We start from the raw sequence: 25,328 nt of genomic DNA, 5'->3' as shown, positions 1-25,328 counted from the left end.
TAGCAAATGAATAACTTGAAATATAGAAAGTTATTAACAGAGTTAACAGTTTATCCTGCTTATACTTTGTCATGAACTATAATGGTTAATTTTAACTAGGCATACAATGAAATAGTTACAGGGAAGATTTTAACATAGCATGGTTGCTTCTCATTAGTTAGTGGTCATTTCTGGAAGGAAGCCATTGTGTTCTGAGCCTGGAGTTGATGCAGGTATCAGGGGACATTTTCTAGGAAAAAGATGAAGTGTAATTTCATAATTAATCTTCTTTATATGTTTGCACTCTCATATATAAAACTCACATATACGCTTAGAGTAAATACTTACTAGATTGCAACCAGGAACAAAATTGTTTTGCGTATGTTAGCAACATGTTAAGAATTGATCAGCCTAGTTAGTTCTTTACAATCTTTTCAGAATGACTTATAGTCAGATTTAATCTCTTAGGAGATATTAGAGAAACAATAGGCATAAAATACCATAGATATTTAGGTTGATAATCTTATACTTTCCTTTAAGTTTAATGATTTAATATATGATACACTTATAAATGATATTCAAGGTATATTTTATCTGTGTATCTTAGACCTTGTATATAAAGGTGATAATGTGTCTGACAATACTTGTAGAGCTTTTTAAAAAGAAAAGGTGAAAAACTATAATCCCTATTTGAATGCTACTCTGGTAATTTTTTGAATATGGAGATCAACTTAGAAAGGCTTAATTCCAGTTCTACTTCACAAAAGTAGAATAGAGTAAACCTCGTAGATAGGCTGAGGGGACCATTTGAAGAGTCTTGGGTATCTCACCAGTGCACCAAGGTGCTGCTTTGCTAGCTGAAGAGATAACTACTCAGAGCAGCCACTGTGACCTGTCTGTAGCATTTTGTGTTGAATGTGCAATCTGTAGAGTCACTCACTTACATTCAACTACTAATCTGGCCACACAGTAGCATTACAGCGTACATATAGGCTGTAAACACAGGCTCTCCAAGCCGGGCATGTAGTTCAGTATGTTTATATGATATCTCAAAAACAAATAAAATGTCAACATGGCAGGGAATGATATTGTCATATTTAGTATAGTGTGTATTTGAGGAATAGTTACTAGTATACATTTTGAAAGTAGTTACTTAACCTGTTAGGGTGTGTCCAACTTTACCATATAAAATAGTAGAGTAGGAAGAATTACAGCCAAAGGTTGACAACTTCTAAAGAATTGTCAAAGGTTTTTTTTTTCCATTTATATTCTGAAATTGCTTGTTTGTAACATAAACTTTGTCCTTAAAGAAGAGGAGGGGACTGATGCCTTATTGGCCCTCTGAATTTTGACTGTGCAGCACACTAGTGGAGTCATGGGTTAAGTTACTCAAGGGTTTTTTTTTCCTCCTTTATTTCATCTAACATGAAGTTATTTACTAGAATTAAATAACGTACTTATTCAATACAGAAGTGTATGTAGTGTGTAGTGGTAACTAAAGGTAACCTGTAGTGGCAGTAACCGTAGTGGTACAATCAATATACTGCATTTTATATGAATTTATATCTGAAATCCTTTCTGTAATGTAAATGGTCAGTTTACCGATGAGGAGGCTTAAGTTATCATTACTATTACTATTGTTATTACAAAGCTTACCAGTAAACATGGAATTTTAATCCAAATTTATGTAAACTTCATAGATTTTTTTTTTATTCCTAAAGTTTCAGTATGGGAATTTAGAATAACAAGTCTCCCTTATATCAGTTATTTCAGTCTGTGCAGTTGTTGAGATTAAATCTTTATTTATTTTTAGTCATTCTAAGAACTTTCATAAAATGAATATTATCGTTTCAACTAGTGAGCAAATTTTCTTATTGTAACCATATCCTGTATTCTTAGGCTAGCAAATAGTACTTCTTTTATATTTTCTCAGGAGTTGTTCATCAACAGTTAACTGTGTCCCTGTTGTGAGCAGTTACAAATGAGGCTTTTAAGTAGGTTTTTGGAAAGAACTTTCTATAAGGCATGAAATAAACGACGATCTGTTCGGTACTTTATGAAGGTGTTATACAGTTACATTGAAATTCACTAATTCTACTTGTTTTCAGATTAAGCATAATCACTTGGAAGTTACTCTTTTGAATTTCTCTATTTTTCTATGGATATAAAAAGGTAAATCAAGAAACATTAATTTTAATACTTTTCATCATGCTATCACCTTCTCTCTTCCAGAGCTAATATCAAATCTCGAAATACTACACCTCCTAGTTTGGCAAGAAATTCTGCAGCAGGTGTGCCTACCAACAAAAGAAAAACTTTTACTGATAGCTACATAGCCAGGTATGTTTAGCTCTGCTAACCTAATAATTAGAGTTAAAATTAATATCTGCAGTCTAATTTTATATACATGTTGATAAATGGATTTTTTCTTTATTATAGAACTCATAATTAAAATGTGTTTTAATTGACAAGAAATTCTTGAGGCTAATATAACGTTTTCTTACACTTTTTAGTTGTAAAATACTCAAATAATTTTTGTTCATATTTAGTGGATTTATCTTTTTCTTTTCTTACTTTTGCATGGTTAAATATCAAGTATAGTATTAACTGTGCAAATTGACCTTATGCGTAACATTATTGTATTTTTCCACATTTTGACATGTAAGCCTGAAGAAAACATTTTATATGTACACACATACACACACACACACACACACACAGAGAGAGAGAGAGAGAGAGAGAGAGAGAGAGAGAGAGAGAGAGAGAGACAGAGAGAGAGAGATTAACATTTTTGAATGAAAGGATAAACAGAAAAATGGAAAAATGAGAATTAAAAGAAAAGTTGAAAATCAGTAGCAAGATGTGTCACCAGACCCCATCCACAGAGGAGTTATTGAGTTATAAAATGGATTCTGAAATTGGAGGAATGAGGAAACAATGACTGTGGTTAGAGCCCTTGCTATGCATAATGTGCGTGAGTGTACACACACACACACACACACACACACACACACACCAGTAAATTATTTACTAGTAAACAAATGCCTAAATAGGAAAAGAAAAGCTATTAAGGTTTTTGAAAATATGAAATCATTATCTGAAATAGGAAGGGATTTCTTGAATAATTCAGTAAATACTGAATTACAGCAAAGGATATATTTGATCATACTAAGAGTAAAAAAACTATGGTTGTGAGCCTACGAAAGCCTTCACTTACCAGGAAACTGAGACAGAGGGGAGGACATTCTAGTGGGACTCTAGATGAGAGAAGCATGGGAGAATGGCAAAGTAGAAGGATCCAGAGGGTCCTAGAAGCCTACAAGTAGAACATTATGATAGGCAGATTTGGGCCCAGGGGTCCCGCTCAAACTAAGGCACCAGCCAAGGACAATACAGGCGGTAAACCTTAAACCCCTACCCAGATCTAGACAATGGACAGAACAATCTCCACAATAGAGTGGAGAGTGGGATATGACTTTCTCACATACTCTGGTGCCTCACCTTTGACCTTGTCCCCTGGAGGGGGAGACCTGGTGGCACTCAGAGGAAGGACAGCAGGTTACCAAGAAGAGACTTGATACCCTATGAACATACACAGGGGGAGGTAATCCCCCTCAGGAACAGTCATAGGGGAGGGGAATAAGGGGAAAATGGGAGGGAGGGAAGAATGGGAGGATACATGGGATGGGATAACCATTGAGATGTAACAAGAATAAATTAATAAAGGAGAAAAAAATTTAATAATAAAAAAAAAAGAGTAAAAAAACTAGTGCTGCAAAAGCCTGAGGTCGATTGAGATCACGTATTGGGAGAGGAGGTTACTATATACAGCCGAGTGTGTCCAGGCCTTTGATACTGTAACACTATGTTGTCCATCTACAAAGGTCATTTGTGAACAGTACAGTTAACTTATCAAAACCGGGGAAAAGTGAACTCTTAGAATATTTTAGTAAGCTTGTGATTTGTGTTGGGTCCCATTTATAGCTTCTTTGGCCTCATGAGGCCTCCGGTCAGTGGTTGAACTTCCCTGGCTGATGAGGACATGTGGGGATTTTCTATACATACAAGAGTTAGGGCGATCCATATAGTTGATAGCTCTGGGGTTTGGTGGGAGTAGGGGGCAGGAACAGCAGACATATTGCCAGTAGAAGACATACCAATGCCAGAGGAATGTGAAAAGAGCATTAGCCTCACAAACAGGAACATATACATATAAAATCTAACCATTTTATATTTACTAGGTGAACAAAAGAAAATGTCTTCACACAAAACACATTGTGAGAAAGTATAATAATGAAAACTTTGTCTGCTCCTAGTTAGAGTATACATTGATTAGCACTAATGCACGGAATTTAGTAATGCCTAGTAAAGCTGAAGTTTTAGTCTTTATAAGAGGCACTTATTACTGGGTGCCTGTGTTCTGTATGTAACTGATCTTTTACATTTTGAATTCTTGGTATTTCACTGGCCAAATGCTGGCTTATTTTTGTCACTCTCCCTTAATTAGTGTTATATATTCCTCCTAATTCATTTAACATTGTGTTTGTGGTTTGCAAGGGGTATACCAAGCTGTAATTTCCTCTTATCATCTAACAGTGTGTGTGTGTGTGTGTGTGTGTGTGTGTGTGTGTGTGTGTGTGTGTGTGTGTGTATCTCTATCCAGATATCTTTGGTGATTGTACAAACTCTTCCTCCTGGGACAAAAATCAAGAGAGCATATGGCATATTAAAACACATAGCATGCTTGTATTTGCTTCACTTTCATCTCAGAGTTTTAATTCCATAGCAGCTTTTTGTGGAAAGTCCTGTAGTTTATTATCAGCTCCAAGTTGTTGTTGTTGTTTTGTTTTCTTTTGTTTTGTTTTTTTTAAGAAGCTACTCAATTGCGAGTCTCTAGAATTTCACAGTGAGTAACTGCTCTAGCAAGGGGGGAAAAAAGGTCAAATTACAGTAGTGTTCTTCGCAACAGTGACTCAGGAGTTGCCTTTCTGCTGATTTTTTTTTCAGCCTTTGCATTTTTTATTTAATTTATTCAGATTACAACTCAATTATTATGCTATCACTTGTATTCTCCCATTCCTCCCTCCCTCCCGCTTTTACCCTATTCCCCTCCCCTAGGTCTAAGATCAAGGGGGACCTGTTCCCCCACTATATGGTCATAGGCTATCAAGTCTCATGTTGGTAGCCTGCCTATTCTTTCTTTGAGTGCCATCAGGCCTCCCCACCAAGGGGAAGTGGTCAAATATGGGGCACCAGAATGAGTTGTCAGAATACCTGCTGGAGGACAGGGAGAGATGTTTTACTTAAATATTCCAGCTAATAATTCATCACCAACAGAGTCTGAATTTCATGATGTGTGGCTGGAGAGGTGGCTCAGCAGTTAGTAGCACTGGCAGCTCTAACAGAACCTGGGTTAAAGTCCTAGCACCTACATGGCAGCTCGCTACTGTCTCTAACTCCATCTCCAGAAGCTCTGATCCCTCATGCCCTCATTTGACCTACACAGGTGCCAGGTGTGCACATGGTGCCCAGACAAGCACTCATAAAATAATAGTAAACCTTTTAAAAAATAGCCATGATGTAACCACCTTCTGGCTTTTACCGTGCATTGTGGAGTTTGCTAATGTTCACCATGATAGCACATGAATAGTGACTTCTAATGTCTTTATTGCATCATAAGAAATATAGTTAAGATAAAAGTAAATAATACAAATTGGGAAATACCACCTTTGGCCATAACCTGTGGCTAGGGAAGATCTGGAACCTAAAGGGCTCCATCTGCCCAGGGTTGTGTTCCAGTTTTATGTTTAAAAAATTTTTTTTAAAGAAAGGATATTGTGAATTCCTTTTCCTGTCATTTAGTAAAAGCTGACACATGCAACAGAGGCATGGTTGCTTGTGCTTATTATCAGAGGTTCTCTCAGGGAGAACCACTTGAGATTACGTATTTTTCAGTTTCTTGTTGTTGTTATTGTTTTGTTTTGAGACAAGATCGATATAGCTCAATTGGACAAGAATTCACTTTGTGGCAAAGCTGGCTATTTGCTTTTACCATCCCATGCTAGAATTACAGGGGTGTGCCACTGTACCTGGCCCAAAGGTTGTTTTATCATTTGAACTAGAGGGATGTTAAAATTCACACTAAGGTTTTAGTTCCTGTAAATTAATTACTTCCTGTTCTTTACTGGGTCATGGTAATAGCTGCTGATATGAGTGAAATTGATTCTTGCACTTCTTTCTCTCCTTCTGTAGGCCAGATGGAGACTATTCATCTTCAACTAACGGTGGAAACATTAAAGGCGTTGAGGGAAATTCATCTGGACACTTACCAAAATTCTGCCATGAGTGTGGGACAAAATACCCTGTTGAGTGGGCAAAGTTCTGCTGTGAATGTGGCATTCGAAGAATGATTCTGTGAACAGAATCTCAAAAGCTTAGGAACCAGTTTTAGAATTTAAGGATTACTGCTGCTTTGACACCCAGGGCACTTCTTCTAGTTATGTTGTGCGAAAGCTATTTACAATACCCTTTTCCTTAGTCTTCGGAACATAGTCCTTTGGCTGTATAGTGTGTTTATATATATGTATGTATATATATATTCTGTATATAATAAATCTCATTCCTCCAGCCTGTGCCATTCAAGGAAATACTTAAGTATGTGTTAAAAAGTAAGTTGTTATGAGATCGGTTGTTGTCTTAGGTACTGCTCTTCGGTTGTTTAAATACATTAGTATACTTGCATAAGCTCTCCCCCTCTAATGGCGAGCCTTGCAAGCTTTAGGATATTTACATCTCTGAACAAGAAACCAGAAGAGATGCTGTTAGGTCACCTGTAGCATCGCAGGAGAAAGAGATACTGGAGATTCTGTGTTGAAGAGAATGTTGTTTAGTCATTATCAATTGATGTGAGGTCATTTTCACAGCTGAACTCTTCAGCAACTACTGTTTAAATGCCTAAAAAATGACAAAAAGGAAGGCCTGAGGTCCATGTTGCCTGCAATTTCATGGATTATTAATTACACAATCTAGTTTAATATACACATAATTCTCATCCTGTGAACGTGTAACTATGCAATCTCCTTGTTACAGACGACTGAGCATATAAATGCATCTTACTCTGGTTATAGCTGAATGAATAATTATCTCCATCTTAGTTGGACACATTTTCTTTCCACTTTCAGTTGTGTTCTGAGATTTTACTTTTCCTTCTTTAAACATAACTTCTTTGAAGAATAGTTTTAGTTTACTACTACAGTCTGCAGTATTAAATATATAATTATTTAAGGCACACAGATTTTTTTGTAATATCTGACATGTTAAAAAGTTTTATTTCTGTGTATGTGTTTATAAGAAATTAATGCATTTTAAAACAAATCACCCATGCAGTAAATAATAATTGTGGTACTTATTAATTCTGAGCATGCAAATGAAGCTTTTTTTAGTTCCTCATGGTTCATATAGTTTAAAGTACATTTAAAAAATACTTAGTTTTTCCTGTTACATTTTCTTTAGTGCTAAATGTTAAAACACCATACATAATGTAGTGAAAATGTACTGAAATGTTTTACATAACTGGCATACATAAGCACAGCTAAAAAGTATATTTTCTCTTTCACTTGACTGAAATATGTCACTTTTGGTATAACAGCACTTACTGGTAGGTTGCCTTGGCAGATATGTCCCTCAGTCCTATATAATCACTGTTCAGTTGATTCTGAACTTTACCTTACAAAGATATCAGGAGTATTTGTGTTGGTATATTTCCTTCTTGGTTTTGTTTATGATTAAGGATGAATGTAGAAATTATTCATTGTTTAGAATTTCATTTCTGAAATTTATTTACTTCGTGTTTTATTTTACTTTGGGAAGGGATTTTAAACTTGAGGTAATGAGTTGTTGTTTGTTTACCTTATATATATATTTCTTTCTTGTTAGATTTCCCCCCTTTTTTATTCTGTTTGGTCGTATTGATAAACAAATTCAAAACTAGTCAGCTTAAGTAAGCGGTAATGGATTTAGAAGACTAAGAATTTAGTTTTAGATTTAGATTTTCATTTTAGTAACTTTCTTTAATTGGTTAGAAATATCTGAGGAACTTAATTTGTCAATTTGTCTTTATCTAGGAATGAGCACAATTTCTTTCAATTGTGTTTTTACTCCGTGTATTTTACTTAAAAAGTGGGCAGATAAATTGGTTTTAAACAAATAGGCACGTTTGTTGTCGTTGGCTTCTACAGTAGCAAGTAAGTGTTAAAAGCATAGTACCAAGAGGTAAACTGTTCAGAGGAATTCTGTTCCTGAGCCCAGAGATCACTGTAAACAGTAACTCTGTGGAATACATATGGAACATGTTACAAGTTTTTTTTGTTACAACAATTTTTAACACGTTTCTGTGGTCTGTACTTCACTTTCACACTGATGTGTTGTGCAATAGTTTTTCAGCAGTCTTTCTATGCACCATTCATTTGTATTTATTTGCACAATTATTTGCAAGTGTGATAGAATGAAAAATGATTGTAAGATTAAGTTAAAATATAAAGTTGTTTATGATTATTCTGGAAGTTATTCAGTTGAAATAATAAGACCATGTGATTGCTGTTGTCTCTTATTCACTTTTTTATTATAAATGATATATTCATTTTAAACCAATAAAGACACAAAACACAAATTATTGCTTGTATATTTATTGATATCTTTTAGAATGATAAGAACAGATTAAACAAAGTATTAGAATATCTTTTTTTTCTACCATAAGATTTTTAAATTGCTGTTTCTGCCTTTAAGAAAATATTTATTATAAGTTTATAGGTATAGAAATACTGTTTTTATACTCCCAAAAATTTAAAATTAAAAGCAGTAATATTCTAGATAAATACTACACAAATTGATAGAAAAAATATTTGTTATGATAAAGGATAAACTATACTTAAACTTTAAGACAAGTGCTATGTCTAATGGCTATTATACACGTTTCATCTGTATTCAGTTTTTTTCTAGGCTGAAAAGAAATGCTTTCTTACTAGTATTATAAACTAAAAGACTAAAAATCTAATAGGAAAAAACCAACAGAATGACTTCATCAAAGACCTTGAGTATTTACTTAAGTTGAACTACATGTATTTATACAGTAAAGTACATTTATTTTTAGTGCTGAGGTCAGTTGACTTTGGAAATGGATTACAGTATTGAGTAAATCTTGGAACATGTTAAAGTTAGAGGTAGAACGCTTGTTTTATTTTTACTTAGAAACATTTTCATTACATATTGAAATGCCCATTATTTACTTTTTCTTATATGTGAATTTCTCTTGTTGCCACTAGAGGGTGCTTTTGTACAATTGATTATTACTAGGTTCCAGTTTAGGTTTCTCAGAATTTTGATTTATGAACCATGAAATTGCAGAGATTTATAAGTAATTTTTTGTGGCTTGTGTTAGTGGGATTTTAGAGATCCCTACATTGATCTTAGAAAGCTAGCTTGAGCTGTTTGGAGCACCTCCATGGGAGTAACTGAAAGAAATACTTAATATCTATTGCCTGCTAGATATTGCTTTAGCATTTCACCTCAGTCATATATGAACGTAGCAGGTAAAGATAACAAATTTTATTTAATTGCTAGGAAAATTTACTTTTAAATTGTGCATGAAATCCTCCAGTTATCTTTAAACTGTACAAATAAAATGCATGAAATATATTTATTATATTTAGCTTGCTTGTACTAGAATATTTGGTTTCATTTAAACTTCACACATGTAGACTCTCAATGAATATATAGAATGTTTTATTCTTTATGAAGCAAGTAAAGAGGATTATAATTTTCAGGATTAGCCATTCAAATGTGAATCTTATCTAAAACTGCTGCTCCTTCCATTGAATCCAAACCTTGTTAGGTGTAAGTGATACCTTTGTGAACTAGTTAATCTACTTTATTTTTGCAGTAGTGTACTGTGAAAAATGTTGTTTAAACCTAAGTAAAATTCTAGTGAAATTAAATAATTTTTCTGAATTTTACTTGAGACTTTTGAAAAACATCTGTACTCTTTTTCTTCTAAGTGAGTTTTACTCTACTTGAAATAAAAATGAAACTTAGTTTGCCTAGCCAGTAGGTATTTGTCTTGCTACTGTTGACTTAGGTATTATGCAGCTTTGAAACAATTTCAAAATTTTCTCCAATGTTTTTGTCGCAATTATTTTGATCAAGAAACATGCTTTAAAAAAGCAGAATGTCATTTTGTTTCTCATCCTCCTCATACTTACACTTCTTATAGGGAAATTACATGTAAACCTCACAAGAAACGAGTTTTAAATTTTATTTTAAACATTTAACTTCTCAACTCTTTGTAGAGATGCCACTTAGCTAGTATTTCAAGATAATAAAACAATTTTAGGAGTATAGTTTACTCTGAGGTAAAAATCAAAACATTGTTTAGGTGAGCAATATGTTCTGTGACCTTCTCACACTTTGTTTATCTTGGTCCACTTAGTAAATATTGTCATAATTTTCTGTGTCTCTGAAGTAACTGATGCTCTTTGATGCTGTTACCAGAAGCTCTTTAATATGGATAAGAGACTTGAAGACTCACCCCCACCCGAATGACAGAAGTAGAAGACATTGAGCAATGTAAGAAATTAAACATTGCCCAAGTAAACTTAAAGGTGAAACAGTTGAGATGTGTGGTAGTTTTAAACTTAAACCTTATTACCATTTCTAATGAACATTTTACGTTCATATGGCTAGTCTCTTTTGAAAATTCTCCTGAGTTTGGTGAGTTTTCTCGATTAATTCTTGACACCTCTAAATCAGTCAGCTTAGTTTTCCATCCTTTGTTATTAGAGTGTGACTTTGTCATTACAGGACATCTGAGCAGATCTGTACGAGGATTTTCCAAAAGAGGAGAACTATAGAAGATGATATTCATCGTGTGTGTGTGTGTGTGTGTGTGTGTGTGTGTGTGTGTGTGTGTGTGTGTACACATACAGGTGTACTATGGTCTATAGATATGTATGTGTACTTGTGTAAATAGTCAAGGGACTTATTAAATTTATTTTTCACATCAGAGGCTGAGTCTATATTCCCATCAGAGTTCATGTTGGACTGGAGTCGTACAGGGCCCTCCATAGGCTGGAAAACTATGGAAGTGAGTCAGTGATGCAACTCCAGCCCAGTGTTAAAGGCCCAACAGTCCATGGATGTTGCTCTTGAAAGTTCACATGTATAACTGGAGAATCTGGAGTCTGATATCAAAGGATCCATGACACTAGTAAAACTAAATGAATTTTTAAAAAAATACACCACTACTAAAGAATCTAGCATGTGCATGTCTGCACGCTATCCTTTTTTTTTTTTTTTTCTTTCACCCAGGGCTTCAAATAGAACCATGGACTATTGAGTAGTGCTGCATGCCACAAAGGTGGCTTGGTTCCACCCAGCACACTTACTGATCATGTGTCACTAGCTTGGGATCTGCTCTTTCATATGTAAAAACATCAACCAGTATGGTCTTACCTCATGGTTCCCTCCTGTAGTGTGTGGTTCTGCAGATAGTACTTAAATTTATATTGTTTAGTAGGAACTCTGTACAGTATGGTGAACCAAGATGCCTTCCCCATCTTAAGGATGGTGTTAGATAATCACAAACTGATTTTTCAAAAACTATCCTGACTGTGTTTCTATTGATACTGCAGGACTAATTTATTAGACGATTATTGGTTCTATATGCACAATCTTTGCCAAGATGTATGATGCTAAGCAAGCTCTTAGTATATTATGTATTTAGCTGACATAATATGTAAATCGTTAGGTACAGTGAATGAGAAAGTAAAAAATCATGGCAACTTTGAACCTTTGAAATTCTAATGGAGGAAGATTGAAAATAAGATGAATAAGTAGAATTTATAGGAGGTTGTGATACTGCTATGGAGAAAACCTAGGTATGGGACTGATTTGAAAGAAGATGGGAAACAGAGTTAAAATGAGTTACAGTTTGGGTAAGACATGTAGGAACCGTTTCATTGAGAAAGTAATATCTGAGTACAAAGCCTTAAACCAGGGTGTGCTAGCTTTTTATGCTCCTGTTTATTTACCTTAGCCTCTACTTGCTTCCATCAAAGAGTATTCACTATGCTTGAAGCGTGTGGGAAGCAGGTACTTCCAGAATGGGGTGAACATTGAGGGAAAAGGTGGACAACAGGATGTAGGAGCGTGGCTTAGGCAGTAGAATGCTTGCCCTGCACACACAAAGCCCTGGAGCCAGTCCTTCCAGTGCAGCATGAAATACGCATAAATGGCATATACTTGTAACCCAGTAGAATCTGAAAAGGAAGTCTTCCTTGACTGCATAAGGGGTTTGAGTCCAGCCTAGGGTATAAGCCTTTCTAAAGACCAAATAAAAGCAAAGGCTGGACTATGAGGTTGACTTGTTCAGAATAAGATGGCGATAAGAAAATGACATGATTTGAACTAGGCATGTGTTCTAAGTGTGTATTCTTTGGTATCTAGCTGGTGAGAAGCAAAAATAGTTTTATTAAAGTAGCTAAGTGTATGACTGTACTCACAGTGTTTGTTTTCTAAACAAGTGTTATGCTATAAAACTTAAAGGAGATGTAGAATGAAGTTTTATTTCCCCACCATATAGTACTTCCCTCAGTCCACTAATCTCTCATTCTTAAAGTACTACCATTAAAACACTATTTGTTCCTGACCTGGATATTTTGTCTTATTGTGGAGGCAAAGTTTATTAATTTATTATGCTTTTTTAATGTTGTACCAAATGTTCATAAATGAAGACACCTTTCTTATTTTACTAATTTTAGGATAGTTTTAAAGGGACTCTCATAGGTTGGGGACAGAGATCCCTCCAATCTATGTTAACTTGAGGAAAAAATTGCAACAAATTGCATGTGGATTAGAAATATGTTAATTCTCTTAGTTCAGATGGATGTCTGTTCTTCACTCTGGTACTGTTTATCCTTCCCCACGCCTTCAGCTTACCGATGCCCAAGGTAACCTCACAACTTTATTTCATATTTATTTAGTGCAGGTTGCTCATTAAAAATAATAACATAAACTACAAATAGCTGAATGTTACTATGTTGATCAGGATACCTTCAAAATCCAGGACTCAACCGGGTGATGGTGGCGCACGCCTTTAATCCCAGCACTTGGGAGGCAGAGGAAGGGGGATCGCTGTGAGTTTGATGCCAGCCTGGTCTACAGAGCGAGTCCAGGACAGCCAAGGCTACACAGAGAAACCCTGTCTCGAAAACAAACAAACAAAACAACAACAACAAAACAAACAACAATCCTGGTCTCAAAGAATCCTCTTGCCTCAACCTCTTAAAATTTACATCTGTTTTCCTCACTACTTTTATATCCAGATATTGGATGGCAATTTTCACTGCATCAATATGCCTATCTTTTTGTTGTCTTGTGTTATAATAGTTCTATAGATTATATTATTGGCTCAAAGGTAGACTGAAAATTGTTCACAGAAAGTAATATTTACAACTCAAAAATACCTTAAGGATTTTTAAGAGCAGAAAACTATGGGTCCAGTCACTTTATCTTAGTTTGTTCTAGAGTAACATGATACTTATGTTTAGCAAATAACACTTCATTATAGAATACTTGATCTGAATTACTTAAATGGATTTTAATAAGATGTTGGCACAATGCATTTCATCTGATTATTCATTAACCATAACTTTTCCTATGAGCTGCTTAATAGCAAAAATGATACATTTTTCAGAGGTCATAAAACATTTTAAGCAAACTAATTATTCATGTAGTGATATTTAAAATAAAGTACTAAGATAGATTTTGTTCATTCACAATGTCCTGTGAACAACTCAAGGAACAAAGCTAACAGTACCTAGGACTATCATAGAACCAATAGTAGCAATTAAGGAGTTCAGTGGTGCTTAACATTTAAACAGAGTCTACATAGAATTGGAAGGGTATTCCTGATTAAGAACTTAACAAGCACATAAAGAATGGTAAAGGCCACTGAACTTAAAGACAGACGTGTTTTGGTGAAATTCTAATAGTAAGACTCATGAAATATCTTGGAACCATGTGTAAGTGAAAGCATAGCCTAGGATGAAGACTTCAGGCTCAGGTTTACCATGATTAACCTATAAGGGAATTTCCAGGATGAAGAAAGGTAGGCCATTGAGAAATATTAATGTATTGATATAGTTAGGAAAAACAAACCAGTATGGGTGCTTTGTTACCCAGCATGTTGACAGCACTGTACATTTCAAATATTTAACAATTTTGAATGTTTTTCACCAAAAAAAGTAATATTTGAGGAAATAGATATGCCTTCCTGGATTTGAGTACTACACAATATATATGCATTAAAAACAGCATATGGTAGGAATATATTACAGTCTTTTTTATCCTTTCACAAATAATTATCTTGTGCCAGGAAGATAGGTCATTTGGCCAGTAAAAGAAATTGGTACACAAGCAGATCCCTGTAATTCACATAAAAAGGCAGGTGCACACATCTGTAATTTACTGGTCTCTACTGTAGAGATAGGAGGCAGAGACAGGATAGTCGAGAAATTCAGACCAACCACCCTGGACCAATCATAAAACAAGAGAGAACCTCCCTCAGATACAAGGTGGAAGGAGAGAATTCACTCCCTAACCATCCTCTGACAGCCATGTTATTGATGTTATTTTAATTTTTTTCTGTAGCACTTATACGGATGAAGGTTTCCTGGGAAAAAGCTTTAGAAAATGCTCATTAATAGCATTTACATACTTATTTGGTTAAAAATATTCAGTTTAAAGAGACAACTGTATAATTGTGGAATTAAAATAAAGATAGACTCAAAGATGCTCATTGACCAGACTCCTGCCTCTATCCACTTTTCTAGGGGCTCTTAAACAGTGAGGAGACACAGCAAAGAAGTGCGGATAACTTCTAAAACATTTAGCACCCATGTGGAATGAACGGTTGGAACAAAAATTTTTACCTACAATTAAAGTCTTTCATGAATAAATAATAAAAAACCAAGGAAGAAATTTTTAATAACTTTTAATAAGCATTTAAAAATGTTATCCGTGGTTTTGCCACCATCAGAATTTTTTCACTACTACCAGGGAGCGTAGCAGACAGCCTTGCAGGTATAGAGTTTACCTGTAGACATGAAAATGCCCTCAGTTCCCTAATAGCTTACTCATTTTACTACTTTTTGAAAATAAAGAACTACCACTTAGTAGATCTATTTTATAATGAAAATATAATCTACTTAGCAAAGTCTCTAAACAATTTGAGAGAACTGCCTGGGCAAATGGTCGTGAGTATGAAACAAACTAAACATTCATTTCTTCTCTCAAAACTATTAATGGCAGCTATTTGTACCATTGAGGATGAACTTCCTATGGGTTAGGGAAAAGAGCAAGCAGCAAGGCATGGCTACCACACATGGAAGGTGTCAGTGGAGCACTGCACATGGGATCTACAGATCAAATGCAAACATCCAGCATTCGGCTAGATGCTGAAGTGGTTGGAAGGAGCAAGAAGAATGTGAGTGCAGCACTTCATCTGTTTCAGAACTTTGGTCTCTGCAGGGTAGTGTTCCTTTCCCTTACAACTGGATGAAGACTGTAGGCCTTCCAAAGAAGGATTGAAACAGGTATGTACAAAGGATATACACAGATGTCTTTTAAAAGACATGAATTTAATAAAAAAAAATAGTGATCCTAACTGAGCATCTTAGCTCATGTCTGCATTACGTGGGGGTCTGTGCAGGAGCATCACACCCAGGCTGAGGTACATATAAGACCCTAATATAAAAGAAAAATTAGTGTTTTCTTCTTTTAACAAAGTTGTAGGGTCCTAGTCTCATGCTGATTCTTGGTATAAGCGTATCAAAGGATATGTGTTGAATGAACGTGGCATCAAAGGGCAGTGCATCAGTGAACACACTTGAGATTAAGTGAACCTGACAGTGCTAATACATAGATTATTTATTTTAAAAAGAGGCACTATCCAAGGTAGGCAATTGGTAATGAATGAAAATATTTTATATATAGATAATGTCAAAATTAAATATATACATTAATTAAAGTCTAACATATATTATTCTTTTAAAAATATACTTCCCAAATTGAAATTTCAGTTATACAAGCTATTTATTAAACCTAAATGGCAAAAGTGACTGAATACTAAGGTTCAGTATCTTTGGACTAAGTGCATTTCTATCTTTAAAAATATCTGCTATGCTCTTTACTGAAGGTATGTGTTATACATTCATGTTTAACTACATTTCTGGATGTGTGTCTTAAGTGCCTTTAGCTTTTTTTTTTTTCTGCTGCTGCTGTTGCTGCTGCTACTGATGCTGCTGCTTTAAGGTATATGACCCATGTTTTCATGAGCATTTCCATCACTGTGAGCCCCCCAGCATCTCCAGTCACAGGATGATTGTTCCACTCCTCAGGTGGCTCATCAATGCATAGTGAGCCATACTGTCATTTTACTAATAGAACAATAGTGGCTTTCAATCATTGTAGCCTTGATTTTTGTAGCCTTGATGTCTTTTGAAATATTTGGAAAGGTTCAAGAAGTGTTGCTGATGACATGGTTACTTTACAAAATCAGTGCAGTTGACGCATGTCCATATGTCGATGCTGACTGCAGCAATCAGTTGCATTGCTCATGTCCATCTTCTAGTGCCTCACTGTGGATTTCCCAGCTGCTCTGTTCATTTGACCAGGAGGCATCCAGCAACTTTTGGGAGGATTTTAACCCCTCAGATGTATAAACCAGTAGATTTTTGGAGGTTACTACTGCATGTCATGTTTATATACTGCCATTCAAAATCTTATTCCAACAAGTTTTCATCTCTCTCAGCAGTCTCTTTAGGAAACATGGATCATTCTTTTTCAGTTCCTTTACATTTTTTTCTTCCTAGGAAATAAATTTGTAAGGTGTAGTTTAATACTTTAATAAAACGAGTTTCAAAATACTTGCTTTTTATTATTTCCATCACATTAGCTTATAGCTACTAGCCATAGTATACCAGAATGAAGACCCTTGCATGACACCTTAAAACTGTGACCTACTATGACAACCACAACAGGAAAATCAAGGCTACTGTACTTAAGTATATATAAAAATTTACCCTGCAACAGTGTACACAATAGTCAAAACTTTGATAAAAGATATATTTTTTACATAATTTAATTGAAGTTTTATGTGCAAAATTAAATTTTTGAAAGGATTTAACACAAAATTTTAGATTAATAATACTATACCTGATTCAATTAGTACCTTATGATCTTCTAAAAAAGCCTTAATGCTTAAAAACTATGGCGACTTTCTGCCTCATAAGTTGTTTATTTCTCATCTAAGTAAGAATTTTTAAATGCTACCAGTACAGTGTGGAGAGAGATGCCTGTACACAGCAGGTGCTGGAGAGCAATTGTATTCCTCTGAGCCATGTGACATGGTTCTTCATTCAGTAGAGAATCACTTAATGAGTATTTTCTAGATCAGGTATTGTCAGTACTTCATATTGTTTTCTTTATTCTGTCTGCTTGATAAACCTATGGCCTTGATGGTTTTACATCAGTCTATAAATGAGGATAAGAAGCCAAAAAGAGGTGAGAGCCAGTGTGACACAGTCGTAGCAGATATATTGTGAACTCATCTCTTTTAAGTTAGTCACAAATTACTATCTCTAGTAGTTATATAATTGAGTCATGCAGTCATGTAACTTTTAAATAACTTCAAAGAGATTATAACAGATTTTGAAGATAATATGGGGAAATTTTCATTAACGTTTTCAGTGGGGACATCAGAACAGTTTTAAAGTACTCATGGAATTTCACTTGACTAAGTTGCTGTACTTGAGTAGGGGGAAAACAATTGGTACTTCTATCATATTAGTGTTCGGTGAGTACAATGTCCATAGGTTCTACATCTTTGGATTTTAATCAGTTGTAATCTAGACATACTTGAAGAAAAATGCTCCTGTACTGAACATATGTGAAGTAATTTTCTTGTCTTTATTTTCAAACTACACATAATGACCAAACATTCATCATTTACGTTGCTGTGGGGATTTTCAGAAGCTTATATGCAATTTAGAGTATACAGGAAGATATGTGTAGGTTATATATGGAAACTCCATTGTTTTCTGTAAGTAATGTGAGCATTGACAGAATTGTGTGTAAGATATCCTGACCATTCACCATTAATAGTGATGTACAGTGATACATGATGTGGAAAATGTAGGTGGAAATAAACCTTGTTTTCAGCTCTGAAATTCTGGAGATGCAAATATTCAAACTTTCTAACTTCTTGAATACAGGCCATTGACTTATTTATGTTGCCCCTAGTTTGCATATTTGTATACTTTGATTTTTTAAATAAATAAAAACATAAATATTTTTGTTTCATTTATTTTCTTTTTTGTTTTTGTTTTTTTACATATACATTTATATTATTACACATATATGCAATAACCTGCAAGAAGAACCATGAAACAATCGGGAATTATATAAATGTTACATTCATAGTGTTTTGGCAATTTGTATTTGGCAACCTTAAAGAAAACATCTGTCCTATCTTGGTGCATCTAAAATTCTGAATATAAATCAATATCTGTCATATCTCATCTTTATCAACTTAAGACATCTATCTAGACCTAAACATCTTAACTCATGCACAACTAAGCTAATTGTAAAACTAAACTATCTGGTCTTCAACTCCATCAGAAACTTGAGAAGGAATAAAATTAATTACCTAAGTAAACAGGGAGTGCAGGTTAGCAGCTTCCCAAATGAGATGACAGAGATAGTTTGCTGCCTGAATAGTCACCCAAAACTCTAAAACTTTGGAGCATCTTCTTCAGCCTTCTGGCCCAATATATCTGACAGACATATTTGTGAGGCAGGAACTATTGAGGGCTTTCTTACCCTGTCTGGACAGAGTTTGGCTGTCTACTCTGTCTACATCCAAGCTTGCCCTTTTTTATTCAGAATTCTGTCTAGCAGAAACGACATTTTACCCAGTGGATTGTTTGCCACATTACTTTGACTTTTATACTTCAAGTTGGAATGCATACAGTGTATGCAGTCTCACCCATTTCTGTGTTGCTCAAACAACTTAAAAATATTGGAAATGTATAAAAGAATTCATCATCCACAAAGCAGCATGGCCATTGTTCAATGTCCCAGACTGGTTAAAGCAGGTTCCAGGTTCACTTTTCAGTGAGGGCATGAGTAGCTTTCTAAAGGCAGAGGCTTCCTTTTAGCGTGAGGAAAATAGATCTCGACTTTAAGTGGTCAGCAGCACATAGAGATCTGTGACAATAAAGGTGTCCACCAGAGAATGATAGCATCCTAAGCAGGAATGATGTATATTTGGTAGACGGAAAACCAAACACACTTACCTTGCTTGTGCAGTTCACGAGTGTTTGTGTGCCTTGTGAAACTGCTAGTAAGTGGACATTGAATTCTTCACTAATATTCATCTTGAGAAATTGCGTCAACTTGAGAGCAGCACGGTTTAGAAAAGCAGCTTCCTGTTTGAAGGGAAAAAAACGAAACAAAACAAAAGGGCTATTAACCTAAGGCTAGAGCCCTGTCAGTAATGCTCCACCTCCACCCCAGCCTTCTATTCTGGTTAATCACATGACTGACAAGTAACAGGAATGAAACTGTGGCTCCAAGGAGACAGAGAACACAAAGTGCCTAGAATTTGGTTTAATGATTATCTGACTTTCAAAAAGCCGTTTCTTCATTATGTACATGTGGCTTTATAGTTTATGGGTGAGCACATTACAAGACCATATACTTTTTAACAGGCTAACCAAAGAGGAAGGCTGCTGGAAACACCAATGAGGAAAGGTATGTGTGGTTTTTCTTGCTACCATTTTTGCACACTCGAGCTCTGGAGGAATAGCTGATATTAAAATAAAAGAAAAAATGAGGGGCTATCTAATCCCAGATATAAGGCTTTTTAGATAAATCAGTTAATAAATAAAAATAACTTATGAGTGTGTGATAAGGTGAGGTTGACAGCTATGTGAGTTTTAGAAAGACTGTCAAATATCAAAGCTTCTCTGTTGTGAGGGGTAACTTACAAACTTGTATATATTTTTCTATTGTAATTGAGCAACTAGAGTTGACTTTGGCATAAACTTCAGTAAATACTAAAAAAAACTGGAGTTGTCTGAAACTAAATGATGAGTGGTGTGTGTGTGAGAGAGAGAGAGAGAGAGAGAGAGAGAGAGAGAGAGAGAGAGAGAGAGAGAGAGAGAGAGAGGGAGGGAGAGAGAGAGAGAAAGAGAGAGAGAGAGAGAGAGAGAGAGAGAGAGAGAGAGAGAGAGAGAATTTTAATAAGAACTCCTTCATAATAAGCTCCTGGGAAAAAGACATTTGTGCCTTAATAGTCAGTGTTTTTAGTATTTTCAAGGTGAAAAACAATAAATGACAAAAAATTATCATGTACTTTTTTTCTATTGTGGGCAGGATATCTGTAAAGTTAACCTGTAATAGACCACAGTATAATATAATAGACAAGTGATGACCCTGTCATTAGGATAAGAAGATTATGGAATTAATTATTTAACAGAAATGTCTATAATACCAAGCTCATAATACATTTTAAATTATCATTACCTTTGTATCATCACATAGGTGTTTTTTAAAAAAGTTTGGTTCATTATTCGGGCAATTGCTACCAGTTCCTGTCATTTTGTCCTGTAATAATATAAAACGTATAGTTAAATGATGCCGTTATATCTAACATATAGTTATAAAATAACATTCTGATATTTGATATTCATAGGAACACTTTAAGGAAAGTAGACTTGCCTGATTCCACTAACTAGATGTCAAGAATAATTTTCTTTGTGTGAAAAATAAATAAATATGTACAATATCACCCCAAATAAGATTCATAATCTCTTAAGATCAGGTTGAAATATCTGTCCAGCAGACGAGTGGTTCCACGCTGCCCAAGCTTCTAAAGCCTCAGACAGTCTTAGTCTGAATGGTATTGTCAAAACAATAGGTAAAACAAGGGCATGATTAGTAAAGAGCTTCTAATCTTCATCTGCCACTCAGGAGAGTATGCACTGTTCTAATTACTCATACAAAGGATAAGTAATAAAGTATAAAAATATTATTCATGAGTAATAAAATCCAGACTCTAAAATCTATATATTTACAGTTTTACCTATAGGAAGTAGTGCCTGAACACATAATTGTTTAAAGATTCATCACTTAGATGACCACTGTAGAAAGATTTTTTTCAAAACCCTGTATTGAAGCTAATTTAAGGAAACAGTGACCCGGGTTCCTGTGACATCTGGCAGATGAGTCACTGTGTCCTTTAAACATATTTGACCATGTCTCCTGGATGGGGAGGCCTGGTGGCACTCAGAGGAAGGACAGCAGGTTATCAAGAAGAGACTTGATACTCTATGAGCATATACAGGGGGAGGAGGTCCCCCTCAGTCACAGACATAGGGGAGGGGAGTAAGGGGGAAATGGGAGGGAGGGAGAAATGGAGGATACAAGGGAGGGGATAACAACTGAAATGTAATATGAATAAATTAATAAAATATATAAAAAAAAACATGATCCCCTTTGGAGAAGCATTCCTTTGGAAAAGTGTGCCAGTTACACAAGGCATACTGTAAACGTCACAAGTCCAAGACACATTTTCTAAAATATTATAGCTAAAGGTAATGAAAATTATTTACCTAGTAAGTCATTTTTCTATCAACTTTATTTATTCCAGACACAGCTTCTCTGTGTAACAAGAGCCCTGGCTGTTCTGCACATGCTCTGTAGATTAAGCAGGCCTCAAACTCAGAGATCAGCCTACCTCTGCCTCTCAAGTGCTGGGTCTAAAGGCATGTGCCACCATGCCCTGCTTCTATCAACTTTTACTTAATCCCAGAAATGACATCAAATTGTGTACACATTTTTTGACTAAACATACAAAGTCTCATAAGAAATATGTCACCAAGATAAATTCTTGGAGAATTCTAGCACATTGCATAACATTGTATGAAAATCCTTTTTGCTTAGGCCACTGCTCTGGAAAACTAATACCATCCAATATCATAACAACATAAGCAAAAGGTCAACTTCTCTGTATGTTTGCCAATTGTTTGATCAAGAATTAAATTTCAGTATGATGGTAGTAAACCTTTAACATGAGTGTGTCAGGTGTCAGAGTTGCCTTCTGAAGTTAGCATTCAAACTTCTCAAGAGCAGCTCAGGGTCCAAATCCATAGCGAAAGAAAACACTTCCTATCTCTTGATTTAAAAATGGCAAAGTAATAGATTTCTACAAGCACTTCGGTTCATGTAAATATTTGCAGTTTATTATAAATATGCGAAAACCACAACAGACAAGCCAAATTCACTATGAGTTATGGTTTGAATTGTTTTACGTCTTGATCCACAGACAGCAGGCAGAGACAGAGACTTGGCCTGGCATGGGCTTTCCTCCGTGGCACACCTTTCCAACAAAATCACACCACCTAATCCTTCCCAAATAGTTCCGCTATCGGGAAACTAAACATTGGCGTATGTGAGGCCATGGGGGCATTCTCATTTAGACCACCACATTCAGTTCCCTGGGTCCCATAGATTTGTAGCTGCATCAGAATATAGAATGCGTCCAACTTCAAAACTATCCAAAGTCTTTCTGTTGTAAGACGGTAAAATTCTGAGATGTAGCCAATGGACAGGACACTCTCCACAGTTGAGTGGAGAGTGGGGTCTGACTTTCACACGAACTCTGGTGCTCCATATTTGACCACGTCCCCTGGAGGGGGGAGGCCTGGTGGCATTCAGAGGAAGGATAGCAGGCTACCAAGAAGAGACTTGATACCCTATGAGCATGTATAGGGGGAGGAAGTCCCCCTCAGGCACAGTCATAGGGGAGGGGAGTAAGGGGAAAGCAGGAGGAAGGGAAGAATGGGAGGATACAAGGGATGGGATAACAATTGAGATGTAATATGAATAAATTAGTAAAAAAAGAAAAAAGAAAGAAAAAAATCTGAGACCTATGGCAAAGCACCACCAGAGCTCTCTTGAGTCCTTAAACATCATTGTCTGGCATTACTTCAAGTATTCAACACACAAAAGAAAGAGGTTTTCTACCTTTTCTGATTCAATTTTAAAAGTCACACACTGTCTTTTCCACTGATTTCAATGCCTCAAATGGAATCATTAATTCCAGTCTACCTTCAAGGGGAAAGAATTGAACTCCAAGACTATTGTAGCTACAGGTAAAAATGACTGCATTCTTCCATCTCAGGACTCTGAAAGAATCAGTTGGAAACGATGAATCCCAGTATATATCTATGAATCTGAGAAATGCATGTTATGTGTCTTTGCTGCATAGTAAAATCTACTGATAGACACCAGTTAACTGACCAAAATAGGGGAAGTTAAAGATAAAGGCAGTCCACAGGGAAGCTGTTCTATCATCCAGTTGCTGTATTTTCTGCCCAAGAATAGTTCTCTTGATTTTTCTTTATGGAAGAAAATTTCAGTAGTGCTCCCAGTGACTCTCTGTGGTCACATGCACTCTGAGTAGACTTATATGCATTTATTGCATAAATGCCTTTTAATCAGTATCAAGTGCCAACTTGCTGCTTCATTGCATTCATTTTCTGATATTGATTTTTTGGATCCACAATATTTCTTCAATATTCAATATTTTGGTTCTAGTTAAAAAATTACTTTCTACAAAAATATTCTGATTATCTGATTACCATCATCACAACCCATCCATGGACACATCTTAGTCCATCAAAATGTTTCATGGGAGGGAGCTTATAAAATGTTAATCTTATGTTCTCTATGAAAGTTGTAAAGTTGTGTATTATTTACAGAATCCTGTCTCAATTAGCTACAAAATTTAGAACTTAACAGACCATATGGAACTGATATTTAGTTGATAATTTAAAAGAAAATTTAAAAGATACACTTAAACTGTATCAAATACTTGTTAAGCATTTAATAGAAAAGATGCCACTATAAAAATTATATATGGTTCTTTCTCATAATAACATGGTGTTATTGTTTGGTGGTTAAAAGAGACATTAATTCAATAGCCACAAATAATTAGCAGCTTGGTAATTGTGAAGCTATGATAGATAAATGATATTACTCTGTTTGATTTTGTTGTTGTTAATATGACACAAAATAGAGTTATCTGGAAAGAGGAAACTCGGTTGAGAAAATGCCTTCATTATATTGCCTGTAGGCGTGTCTGCAGGGCATTTCATTGATTAATGATTGATATTTGGGGACCCAGCATAATGTGAATGGTTCCAATCCTGGGTCCTGGGGTTTATACAGATGCAAACTGAGCAAGCCACAGGGAGAAAACCAGAAAGAGGTATTTTTCTATGGTCTCTGCTTCAGTTTCTGCCTTCAGCCTTCTTGAGTTTCTGCCCAGATTTCCCTTCTCTATAGACTACCACTGTGAACTGAAATAAACCTTTCTGCCCCAATGTGCTTTTGGTCATGAAGTTTACCATAGCCATGGTCAAGTGCCATGAGGTGCTACAGGCAGAGTGTTCTAGGAACTCTCATTACAGCTTTGTTTAGGATCAAGTACCGTGACCAAGTTCTGAAACCCAAGTTTCTTAGGGTTACAGGGAAAGGGGTACTCAAAACATAGAAAACAGGATTTAATATTAGCTTCCTCTGGAGTGAAATGGGCATATTAGTAGGTAGCTGAATAAAAGAAATCAAAGGAAGGGAACGTGTCTGATAAATAAACAAATATAGCATCCCAATAAAAAGAAAGAGCCTGGAAGAAAAGTTATTTAGTTTTAAGAGCATGGTAATATACGTTTCTAAATCCTAAAAGGAAAACTGAGCAGTTGACTATATTTATAGTGACAAATACAACAATGGTGTATTTTTGAAAATCGTGTTAATAGCAGCATACTGGGATGGCTTGGAAGGGAATCATGTATCTAGATAAACACTGAGAAGTTTTTAAATCATCTGTTCTTGAGTAATTACTTAATGCTGTGTTAGGGTTTTAATCACTGTAGTTAAACACCATAACTAAACACAACTTGAAAGGAAAAGGTTTATTTCAGTGTACAGTTCCATATCATACTCTATAACTGATTAAACTCAGGGCAGGAGCTCAAATCAAGCAACAACTTGGAAAAAGGAGGTGATTCAGAGGACACATAGAACTGCTGCTTACACTTGCTTCCATTAGCTTTCCCAGCCTGCTCTCTCACAGCACCCAGGGTCACCTGCATAGACGCCACAGTGGCCTGGATCCTCCCACATCAAACATCAATACAAAACAAACCAGAGGCTTTCCCACATGCCAA

At 35.5% G+C, this 25,328-nt stretch overlaps 2 protein-coding genes and 1 long non-coding RNA gene across 7 annotated transcripts in view; 2 read left to right on the top strand and 1 right to left on the bottom strand.

The window, feature by feature from the left end:
* ZC2HC1A (zinc finger C2HC-type containing 1A) overlaps positions 1-8,647 on the top strand; it is a gene marked incomplete at its 5' end in the record, with an annotated part of 39,958 nt that extends 31,311 nt beyond the window's left edge. For 3 of the 4 annotated variants that reach the window (XM_084789275.1, XM_084789278.1, XM_084789276.1), the window contains 2 exons: positions 2,212-2,319; positions 6,232-8,647. In XM_084789275.1, the coding sequence (XP_084645401.1) occupies positions 2,212-2,319; positions 6,232-6,397 (274 nt within the window). In that variant the 3' untranslated portion in view covers positions 6,398-8,647. The remainder of the gene's footprint in view (positions 1-2,211; positions 2,320-6,231) is intronic. The other variant, XM_084789277.1, reaches the window with a different exon arrangement.
* Positions 8,648-15,008: 6,361 nt separating this feature from the next.
* Positions 15,009-25,328, bottom strand: part of IL7 (interleukin 7) — a 39,881-nt gene continuing 29,561 nt past the window's right edge. Inside the window, exons 3-5 of the mRNA XM_084789318.1 lie at positions 20,620-20,700; positions 19,389-19,520; positions 15,009-16,900 (exon numbers count right to left, since the gene is read on the bottom strand). Coding sequence (XP_084645444.1) covers positions 16,793-16,900; positions 19,389-19,520; positions 20,620-20,700 — 321 coding nt within the window. The 3' untranslated portion in view covers positions 15,009-16,792. The remainder of the gene's footprint in view (positions 16,901-19,388; positions 19,521-20,619; positions 20,701-25,328) is intronic.
* The window catches only part of LOC311601684, a 68,672-nt gene continuing 62,798 nt past the window's right edge, over positions 19,455-25,328 (top strand). For both annotated transcript variants that reach the window (XR_014780623.1, XR_014780624.1), the window contains exon 1: positions 19,455-19,845. This is a non-coding gene — a long non-coding RNA (uncharacterized lncRNA). The remainder of the gene's footprint in view (positions 19,846-25,328) is intronic.

Source organism: Acomys minous (assembly GCF_964271855.1).
Source record: "Acomys minous genome assembly, chromosome: 1".
Lineage (NCBI taxonomy): Eukaryota > Metazoa > Chordata > Mammalia > Rodentia > Muridae > Acomys > Acomys minous.
Note: the sequence above shows the minus strand (reverse complement) of the source record. Positions and strands in the feature narration are given on the sequence as shown.